An 11,094-nucleotide genomic window follows, 5' to 3' on the forward strand; every position below is an offset into this window, starting at 1 on the left:
GCGCTGCCCTACACTATCACAGTTAATTGACTATAACACAGGCAACACAAAATTATTGCTTGAAGAACTCATTGTACATTAATTGTATCAGCGAGACAAAGACAGTTCTACGGTGGAGCAACGGAACGAGCAGCGTATCAGTATTAGCCGCATCGGACCTTAGATGCCCTGGAAACTCCATATGAAAGCTCTACGTAGTGAGAAGGATCCACAGCCACTCCTACTTTCTCACACTCTTCCTCCCCCGGTGAGTTACAGGAATGACACGCGCCAGCGTGCGTCGGGCTTTCCCGGTAGCCCGACCTTCGCACTAACGATCGACGTTGAAAGGAGCGTATGACCGCAACAGCACGTGTCTCGCGGTTGCAGTATATAAACCCCGACGCATCCGTGCTCGACACACACACTGACCACTTCTCCCAGTACCTTGAGCTTCATCCGAGCTACAACTGGTGAGTTTTTTGGAGTTGCTTGCGTGGCTGGGAGTGTTAACTTTGCCGCCACGAAGGATGGCCCCTTTTTTGCCACTTTTGCTGCCGCATTGAGAAATTCCTGTGCACACATTACAGACGTATGTTCTATATATCCTTTGATCGCGAGAAGGATATCGTTATCACACGTTTGTGGCAGATGTTGTTGAAACATCTTTTTTTTTCATATAGATGCTTATCTTAAAATGTGTGAGCTCCCGGTACCAAAGAACATGTTCCGTCAGTTAGGTCACTTCGTTGTTAGCTTAGCAGCAGAGAGAGATATATATTAGTAGTGAAGGAGCCAAGAAATCAACTCAAGATAATAATAATATCAATCAATAAAACAATTATTCAATCATTCAATGAATTGTAATATATTTATAATATTTGTTTATTTGAAGGATAAAATGAACATTTCAGAACCTGCAGAAACCGCAGAAAGCATATGGGCCAGTGCTCGGCAGTTGGGAGCATGTAGGCCAGTCCCTTCGCCGTTAAACCAAAACGAAACAGGAGAAAAAAAGACAGTGTAAGGAAAGGGAAAGCCGGTTATTAGAAATGTTCAAATAGACACTTCTTAATCATTTTCGGCTGCTGGGAAAGAAATCGTCATCCTGTAATTGATTTATTGTATGCGAGACGTAAAAAGCGGACAGAAAAGGATGGACATGAAATGAAAGCCTACAACACGAAAAAAAAACCTAGGGCATTAAAGGAGCTAGGCTTTTTATGTAAAGTACGTAACTTAGGTTTGTCACATTATTTTACTGCGACACCAACTCTGGGCTACTTGTTCATCCGTGTTTTGAGAACAGCCAAGTTAATTTTGCTGCCAAAGACATTTTTTAGTTCGAAAGGATCTAATCGGCATTGCAGTTTATAAACTGTCGGTAACGGCGTGTGCTACACTGGCACAGTTGCCTTTTCAGCCGATTTTGAAATCTGTGGTCCACGCAGTGAGTGCAATTTCAGAAATGCGGTAGGATGTTCGAGTGTATAGTGATTCTAAGAGATATTTGGTATAGCAATTGCCTTTCCGCTGCCACCATTGCGAACATAAACTGTGGCTGGCGTTTCCATACGGCGGTGGTGAAGAATACCAGTGTGCCTCAAGTATTGTTTTACTCAATGGTTTGCATCCAGCCTTAAATATCGCTTCATTACTTAAAAAGTTTGCCATACCGTTTGTTGTAAGAAGCGGGAATTGGTGGGGACGAAAGTCGTTTTAACAATACACCTGTTTTATGATTATGTGCATCAAAACGTAAACCTCATGTGTTTCATATGGTACCGATGATATGATCCCAGTAGCTAAGATATTCCCACGGCCTGAGCTGAGGCGTAGATTGTGTACGCAGATATGGCCCACTTACATCTTAGGAAAGGAAAATCTAAGCCATCCCCGTAATGCGGGCACTAAGGACTCAGTAAACGCACAGCGTCGCAATTCGACCGAAGTCAAGTTGTACATTTGCGCCCTAATTGCTCAAACACGGAAGAAATTTGCGCACGTTTTTTATGTGATTTATTACTATTATGTTTTGCACTGGTCCTGCAGCCAACATGATCGCCGTGAGCAGCAAGTCCCTCCTCGTCGCCCTCGTGGTGCTGGCCGCCCTGTGCAGCCTGGCAGCCGCCCAGTTCGGCTACGGAGGATTCGGACGCGGATACGGAGGCTACGGCCGGGGATATGGTGGCTATGGAGGCTACGGACGCGGCTTCGGAGGCTACGGAGGCTACGGCCGTGGTTTCGGTGGCTATGGAGGCTACGGACGTGGCTTTTACGGCTAAACGAAGCTGAAGAGATTGTCATTACCCGTCACTACACCAGACGGACACTTCACGCCCTGTTTCAACGCATCTGATCAACCCACCGACATGATTTTCCATCCAATAAATTAATTCGCGAGCCCAACTGCAATGGTCGTGGCTTGTTGTCTAGGGGTTCTGCACATGGTATTCACAAATACGACTGCCCCGAGTAGTTTGTTGTCTAAAGCACCTAACCAGTTTTAAGTTAAAGGGGCATTTTTTTATTACGGTCATTTTACGCGCCGAAGGTACATCTAGGATATGTGGCTCATAGTACTGGGAGACTGCAGATTATTTGTGACCACATTGTGATATCTGACGTGTCCCAAGATCTCAACACACTGGAGCTTTGGCTTTTCGCCTCTACATGAAAAGTTGCCGCTGCGGCCAGGAATCCAATACGCGTCCTAGGGCTCAGAAGTAAAACACCTTATGGTGGATTCACACGACGGACATGTCCGCAGCCAGACCGGTGACGTCGCGTGACGTCAGCCGATTGCCCGGCGGAAACAAGCATTCACACCAAGGATAAAACGAGCAGACGACAGCGCAAACGGACAGAGCTCACTCTCGACGCGTGGACCGTCTCTGCGCGGCGAAAAGCGCAACCGGTTCGAGTGGTTGATGGAAGCGGCACAGATGGACGCTGACATCAAGCGTCGTTGCGTTGCGATAGCCATAGCGTTGGCCACAAAATGAGACGCCTAAGATCACGTACGTGCTGAGTGAAAACGAATATATATACAGGGAAGATGTAGCGCCCACATTTTATGGTCCTACGTTTCTGGAACTACTGCTGCGTTTTTTGTCGCTTCAACCTCTCCACCTTTCTCGGCTCCCCGGCGTAGCTCACGACATTCTTGCGGGCTCCTGACGAATGCTGCGATCAGTGTGTCGCCCACTCGTGCTTGTGGCTGACAAGACCAATGCCCCTTGATGGAAAGCCCTGTACTGCCGTGGAATCACGCTGAAACTTGCACGCGATCTCGATCAAGTTGCGACCTCGATACGCCCCCCGCTGCTCCGAGCAGAAGAGAGGCATGGTTGCCAGACTGCGTCAAAGCGCAGTATTTTGCTGTATTACCCCGCCATAATTGCGAAGGGAAGTAGAGCCTCGCATTGTGAGCCCGCATCGTCCGCGGTCCGTTCACTGGGGTCACGATTCGGTGACGTCATAACACGGAGTACGCATTCCTGGGTCCGAATCAGTGATTTCGTCTGCCGTGCGAATCGGCCTTTTGCGACCACATTTATTGTGTAGTCTGCTCTTTGCCGGCACGGCTATGCTGTACAATATTTCTACTTCCCAAAAGGAAAGGGGATGTCCACTATACGTATTTACTTAAACGGTTTTTTTAGTTGCACTTTCTTTTATTATTCATATATTTCTTGCTACCTGGATCTGAGATCAACCAGTGCACACATATTTGGAGTAAGAACCATTGGGAGTAGGGCAGGTTCTAAACATGGGGATGTGAGTGTTGAGTAGAGGCAGACACATAAATGAAAGTGAGAGAGAGAGAAAGAAAGAGCGAGATAGTTATGCAGAGAGAACGAGAGAAAGAGAGTAGAAACATTTATTTGGGGCAAGCGCCCGGCGAGGGGCCTAATAGTCGAGCAAGCCCGCAGCTTCAGCGGCCAACCGGGTCCTCACCACCAGCCGACGCTGGGATGCACGGTCGGAGCTGGCCAACCGACCCGCCCACTGCGCGTGGATTGTGTTAGGGACGGGGTGTGTGGGCACTCTCATACCATATATGGTAGAAACACGTGTGGTATTTCTGAGCATAAAATATGCTACAAAACATTGTAGCTGAGAGGACGGCTCAAAACAAGCGGCAAGGAACAAAGTATTGCAGCAATGTATAGAGCTGACCGCGCCAACCCACTGCCGGCAGCGAGCAGTATTAGTGTCAGGAGATGCTATTGAATAAAGGCTGTTTTCGCTAGTCAGGGTTTGGCCTATGTGGATTTACTCGTAGTCACGTCTACGCCACGTAAGCCGTGGACAATAGTTAGCCCTCTAAGACCTTTTTTTTGTCGCCTATCAGAGTACGTTTCGCGTCGGCGTGCTTCTGTTTCAGCCCCCGCTGCAATAACAAGAGTTCCGCGTCACGTCATTATTTTGTTATTGCTTCTGAAATGTAATTGTCGGACAGCAACCAATCAATTTTAGACGTCTCGATTCAAGAAGCATGGTCCACAAGGCACAGAGAAACCGCACTGTCTGCCATGTTTTAAGCATTTTGCCTGCTTGCTCTGGAAAGGTAGGGGGTGGGGGTATTCTGTAAGTAACCGGCCGTGCATCAGCGCCAAACCAACTGTAATCCCACTGTAAGGAGATCAAATTATTGGCTACGAGCTTATCAATGCACACAGCAAATCACCAAAACGAGGCACATTGACGCTGCCAGACACGGATGAGGTCGGGCTTTGCAGTTGGGCTGACTGAACAAAATCTTAAATAGGGACTTCGTCAACTATAACTTATGACAACAGTGGCTTGGATCTCTGAATTCGTAAACTTTTCAGTAGTGAGCCCTGAAGAGGCTGAAAACCCGCATGGTTTTTCAACACAGGCTTAAAAAGGCTGTGTCCTTCACCATCTTTCGCCTATGCTACGTAATTAAGGAAGCTCAATCCATGCATATGCAACATCACACGGTGAAAAGAAAGCGGCTAAAAAGAGACCCACCTTACAGAGCGTCGTATCGCCACCATTTAAAAAAATGCCATACATATTGCGTATCTCTGGATAGATAAAAGAAAAATGCAAACTGGTATTGTAGCACGATTGCTAGCTATTTGACCTTAGGCTTTATGAAGACGCACCGGTGGTAAGTCAAATGAGAGAAAGAAACACCTTTTACTGAGCCTTCAGTAAAGGTTACTGCACGCAGGCACCAGACGTGGTGGAACCTTCTTCTCAGGTCTCATCAGGCACCTGATCGACCCGCTGAGCAGCAAGACCACAACCAATCGCAACCTCAACAAAGTTCTGAACGCTTACGACGGCAACGGCCAAAGTCTCATTGAAGAACTTAAGGCGAAATACCTCAAGAGAATGCGAGGACGATTTCCAATACCAGAGGAGTACGGGGGACCGGAAAATCCGGATTTGGACGAACCGTTCACCATCACGAAGTTGTTAACAGCCCGAAAGTAATAAGAAGAGCGCACCGGGAACGGACGCAATACCTACAAGCTGCTCAGCAACAGGAGCGATGCGGCGGCACGTGGGCTCCTGGGTAGCTCTAATGACAGCTATGTCACCCCTGTCTTCTCCATATATATCTGTCTGAACTGCAAAAGAAGCTCAATAGAGCTAAGCAATTGGTCAGCTGAATATTGTGGGCTCACCCGCCAAATGCAGCGAAGGTTTATTGAATTCAAGTGTGCTTCTGGGAAAGCACCTATTGAGAAAATGGTAACGGCTATTGGTCTAAGCATCAGTTCGAGATAACCGCATTAAGAAAACCTTGTTAATATAGCCTGCCAAGAAGAAGTTGAGCAGTAAATTAAAAGCCGCTGGCGATAGCTGATTCTTCAAGGTAAAGTAACAGACTTCGTCCGGATTCTTACGCAGCTTGTGACCTTCGAGATCAAGAACTGGCTAGCAGTGATATGTTGGGCTGTTGACCGCCGTCTCTCATCCCTGTCTTACGCAGTCCCGTTTCGCGTTTCAGAGCTCGACCATTGCGACAAGCTCCGCGTATGGAGGGAAAGGCGCAACCGGTTACGAAAGTATGCCACCGCGATATCGTTCCGTCGACGGAGGCTGTTTCTTAAAAAGCCTGGGCAGCTGTGCTTGTGGTGTAGTGGTTATCACATCCGCCTAACACGCGGAAGGTCCCAGGTTCGATCCCTGGCAGGCACATGCATATTTTTTCTTTTGCTTTCAAAGGGTGTAAGGACGCCAAAATGAACTTTACAGCACTATGAACAGTGAAATATTACGGCCGCACGGCCACGTTCGTTCAACAGTTTCCGCGACCTCCGTATACTCCACTTTTTCATTTCGGCTGAAGGCGGTTTAAGATTCGGTGACCGTAACGCTGTGGAACACCTCAGAGTTTAGGTCGCCCCCTCTCTTCCAAGTCATACTTTGTTTTCTACCCATTGTTTAAATGTTGCGTTCTCGTAGCTCCTAACTCACTATAAGAATACGACTGTAATTGACGGCAAAGGCACCTGGCTGGCCTCCCCTTTCCTTACCCCAGGTGATGTCCAATAAGGAAACCTGGAAGGGTAAAGGCTTTCTATAAAAGGTACGCATTCCCGATCACAACAGTGGCAAAACGTGCAACGGTGACTAATAACGCTATAACCGGTACCGAAGTGGATCAGTGCAAATGTGTGCGTTCCGCAAAGCCGCGTTTTTAATCCTAACAGCAGCGGTGCTTGTGGTGTAGTGGTTATCATATCCGCCTAACACGCGGAAGGTCCCAGGTTCGATCCTTGGCAGGCACAATATTCACTTTTGTGGTTGTTTGGGCCGTGATTGAGGCCTCACGCAACTGTATAGAAATGAATCAAACTTGTTTTAAAAATATGGTAAGGATGTTAAACTTAACGAAGGTCTCCAAAATACTGATTCATACCTCATTATATAAATTTCTTCACATCTCATTGCCTTGATCTGAATATTCTACATATTAACTAAATAAAACGTGAACCGGTCAACTGAAATGTTCTCGCCTGATAGAAGGTTCATTTCAGGCAATTCAGTAAGCCTTGCGGAAGTGGTTAGGACATGGAAAAAGGTGCACCTTAGTATTTTGCTTCAGTAATAATTAGCAACTATTTATTTTAAGTACATTATATATTACAAAAAAAGTGTTGCGTCCTCATTGTCCCAACATCTCGCAGCGTGCGAAAGCATTCAACTATAAAGTAAACCACTTATCGACTTTCATTGCTTCTTTGCGTCATGCATTTGCGGATGAGATACGAAAAAATTACCAGTGTGATACATGATTGCATTCTTTACCCTGGCCTCAAGTAAGGTGGCGCAACGTCATGAAGTCAACATGAACCTCAATATGAATGACTTCAACGTGTGCTCTAAATTTCGAGAGAAGTCAAACTTTGTAGCCTGCTGTTTGAGCAAGGGACCTCAACTTCAAAAGATAAGTTTTGAGGTTCAGTCAGGTTTGATCTCGAACTAGGGATATAATGAGGGAAAACACCAGTGGCCTTGCTCATCTGTGATGGCGCAGTATTTTGCCATTTTAACTTAAAATATGATGAGCGTAATGTAAGATTATCGCGTAGTTACGGAAGCACGCCGCAGTATCCGCGTTATCAACAACGTCATCAACATAATCAAAGTGCTCCATGCGAAAACGTTCTATCGTAGCAGCTGTTGAGCGTGAAAATTCACCCGAGCTATACAACGGTTCTTATAAGGGCTTTTGCTCGTTTTTAAGGGCAGAACACTTGAGGCGCTCGCCTTGTCTTCGTAGTCCGCTCGCTAGACCCAAGAAAGGCAAGAGGGCGTTACCTTGAACCACTGTCGTCGCGGCGTACGCCACAAGCTTCCAAAGCCAAGCGGTTCAAAACACAAGCGTTCAAAACTCCTGAACCGCGGGCGCTTGTCCTGCATCTCCCCGTTTTTTAGCGCAAAAATCACTACAGGTACATTTGAGGCAAAATATACGCAATTAATCGGTAGCACCCAGGCTTATTTATTCAGGAATACTCGTTGAGTTGTTTTTTACCATAGTAAGCAGAAAAAAAAGCGGCCACACAAGAAAAAAATTACGCGGTCGAAATGACACCAAACAGCTCCAGCATACAAAATTAAAGCAAGCATGAAAACAACAGAACTCCCGCTGGCGCAGTTTCAGGCAGTGGGCGCGCAAGTACTGCGACGGCGGGAAATTTGAATTGAAGGGGGTGGTAACAGTTAGCGGATAACGGCGGTGCAGCCCATTATGACGTATCACTGCTCTGCACTTCCGACAACGTTCACATTGAGTGGAACGGCGTTAATTTTTTACATAGATATGCACGTTGTGCTATTTTGTTGAGACGCCACAAAAATATCTATGTGGAGAAGAGTAGGAGGGCGACTGTGCCGAGTAAAAAGGGGAGATTTGAAGAATACATGCCTGGTCTTTTCCTATGTGTGTGCAACTTACCATATCTTGTACGATAGTAATGAAATGGATGTGAACTGACGACTCAACTCATTAGCCTCATTCCCCATCAGCTGTAAAGTCTTTGATAGAGTTGTCAGGTAAGCGACACAGAAGAGGAGGCTAAGAACTTGTGAGTCCGCAGGGGCCTACACTCAAATTTGAACTCGTAAACGCAAAATACTAGTAATATATCAAGCAATGGGAGTGTAGTTGCGCTGATAGGGGAGCCTGAATATGGTAAAGGGAATATTGTACGGCCAATGGAGCTTAAAGGACCAGGTGAGGGTTTTGAAAAACTGAATACTGTGCATATCCTGCGCTAGCGAACCGAGGAATGAGCGTGGGGTTGGTTTCTTGGTACACCAAAAAATAAAAAGGAATGCGAGAGAATTCTGCAGCGTTCGCGACAACGTCGTTCTCGATGTCAATAAGCAAAAAAGCAGGTTCAAGATGAAGGCTGCGCATGTTTATGCACAACGTCTAGCTACGAAAGCGATGCTGTTATAAAGGTCTTCGAAATTGTCGAATGCGCAATGAATCAGGTAAAGATTCAGCGCACTACTGAGATGGGAGGCCTGAAAGCAAAGGTAGGAAAGAAGCAAGTCACACTGGGGAAGCAGGACCAAGAATAACACATCTGTATCCACCGATTTCCAATCGCACCCTCGGAAGAAAATGCGTCACAAAAAACATCAAACGCCACGCATCCAAAAAGTACTCACACATTCAAAGCTGTGCTTGTGGTGTAGAACTCAGCTTGATTTCAGCTAATTGCTGCACCTGAACTGCTAGCTGTAATAAGCATACTTGGCAGTATTGCTGACAGAGTTATTCCTTACACCGCGCAAAATATGTACTAGTATATACTTACGCAAATATCGGTGCTTGTCGGACTAAATTTACGCTAACCATATCAGACCGATGAATGCAATTAAAGCGCCTAATGAAGGAACATATCTGAAGTAAGCAGTCTGGACATTGCAAACCCCGGAAAACTATCAGATTAGGTGCACCCTCTCGATATGAAAACACAAAGCAGTGCGAAGCATCTGAAGTTCCTGCACCTTTGACGCGTTCTGTTCGCGCGTGTATTTCTCACAACCCCCTCCTTGGGTGAGAGACAGGGTGCCGTAGGAACGACGTGCCCTAGCCTACGTCGGGATTTCCCGGCAGCCCGACCTTCGGGCTAACGACCAGTCCAGCGGCTAAAGGAGCTGACGAACGTACCAGCACGTGTCTCGCGGCCTCAGTATATGAACCCTGTAACCTCCGTGCCCATCACACACTGACCACTTCTCTTAGTTGACTCAAATTCACTGGAATAACCACTGATGAGTTTTTTTTGGGTGGCCTCTAGTGCTCAAAAAAAACTTTGCTTCAAAGCGAGTGCTCATTTTCCTGATAATGCCACAGCATTTGTTAAGGTGTGTAGATACAATACGGACCAATTTTGAGACAGTAGTCGATAGAAGAAAGGATGTCCTTATTACACTTTCGTGCTAGTAGTTCTTGAAGCACCCTTTTTAAACATTAACGCTTATCTTATTGTGTGTGAACTCTTTTGTCCCAAGAAAGTTTTAAGCCGTTCGGTGACATAGCGGATGAGCTTAGTCACGAAGAAAACAAGAAATCCATATAAAAAACCGAATCACCTGGCCTTTCTCTGTAAGGTATTTTAAGTCGCGTTGGCCCTGTTGTTTCAGTGCAACAGCAATTCCTGCTTCCGTGTTCTTCCCTATTTCAACAGAGGCCAGATAATTTCAGCCGACCAGGACGTGTTTTTTTTAGTTTAAGGCGAAGCATTCGCAATACCTAAACAGTAGCTGATGGGCTATGGACGCATCCAAAGTTGCTGCTTTTAGAGGATTCGAAATATCTTGCCAGGGGAAGCAGGCAATATAAAGAAGTCAGTAACTTTTAAATTACTAACGACGATTAAACAACAATTTTGCGCAGTTTTACTGTTTCCAGAAGCGTCAGTCTTGCGGCTTGCATTTTCATTATGTGGTGGTTGTCCCACCTTCAGCATTATTTTTTGTATGAATGCTTTACCGTTCAGCGACAATACTTTTAAGCATTCCACCAGAAACAATTGTGGGCAGGGAGGGGGAAGGAAATAAATTCTCATAACATCCCACTCTTACTACCGAATGCCCAGCACAACATAGACGCTGTGCTTTTAATTTGGTACCCTTCAACGCATCCGAATAGCATAGGGATTTCCCCAGTGTGGCAGCAGTCCACGGTTTGTATTCGCAGAAATAGCCAATTTACTTTTTATGAAAGCCAAATACAATTCGCCCGCATGAAGTGTGGTCGGAAATGTCCAAGTGGGCCCACAACGGTCCCATACGGTGACAGCCAACACGCCGTTCTGCGCCGGACTCAAACAACTACGTAAGTCATTTCCACAGGTTGCTAATATGCCTGTTTTTGTTCACATGGTTTCCGCATCCAACATGATCGCCGTGAGCAGCAAGTCCCTTCTCGTCGCCCTCGTGGTGCTGGCCGCCCTGTTCACCCTGACAGCCGCCCAGTATGGCTACGGCGGATTCGGACGAGAATACGGAGGCTACGGCGGCAATGGCCGTGGGTTAGGAGGCTACGGAGGCTTCGGACGAGGCTTCGGAGGATACTGCGGCTATGGCGGCTACTGACGTGGCTTC

General features: G+C 46.5%; 1 protein-coding gene and 2 non-coding genes across 3 annotated transcripts; all 3 read left to right on the top strand.

The window, feature by feature from the left end:
• The first annotated feature begins 321 nt into the window (after positions 1 to 321).
• Positions 322 to 2,388, top strand: LOC144175783 (uncharacterized). Its single transcript, XM_077704795.1, has 2 exons — positions 322 to 452; positions 2,032 to 2,388. Exon 2 carries the CDS (start codon positions 2,037 to 2,039, stop codon positions 2,262 to 2,264), a length of 228 nt encoding a protein of 75 aa, XP_077560921.1. The 5' UTR covers positions 322 to 452; positions 2,032 to 2,036; the 3' UTR covers positions 2,265 to 2,388.
• Positions 2,389 to 6,089: 3,701 nt separating this feature from the next.
• Positions 6,090 to 6,162, top strand: Trnav-aac (transfer RNA valine (anticodon AAC)). Its single transcript has one exon. It is a non-coding gene; the product is annotated as a tRNA-Val (tRNA).
• A 520-nt stretch (positions 6,163 to 6,682) lies between these two features.
• Trnav-aac (transfer RNA valine (anticodon AAC)) lies at positions 6,683 to 6,755 on the top strand. Its single transcript has one exon. It is a non-coding gene; the product is annotated as a tRNA-Val (tRNA).
• The last annotated feature ends 4,339 nt before the right edge of the window (positions 6,756 to 11,094 follow it).

This window comes from Haemaphysalis longicornis, unplaced genomic scaffold, assembly GCF_048455015.1.
Source record: "Haemaphysalis longicornis isolate Haplotype H1 unplaced genomic scaffold, Haemaphysalis longicornis Haplotype H1 scaffold_3, whole genome shotgun sequence".
Taxonomy (NCBI): Eukaryota; Metazoa; Arthropoda; class Arachnida; order Ixodida; family Ixodidae; genus Haemaphysalis; species Haemaphysalis longicornis.

What these genes read in the sequence shown, in the direction of transcription:
- LOC144175783 (XM_077704795.1), top strand. Translation starts at nt 2,037, where the DNA reads ATGATCGCCGTGAGCAGCAAGTCCCTCCTCGTCGCCCTCGTGGTGCTG.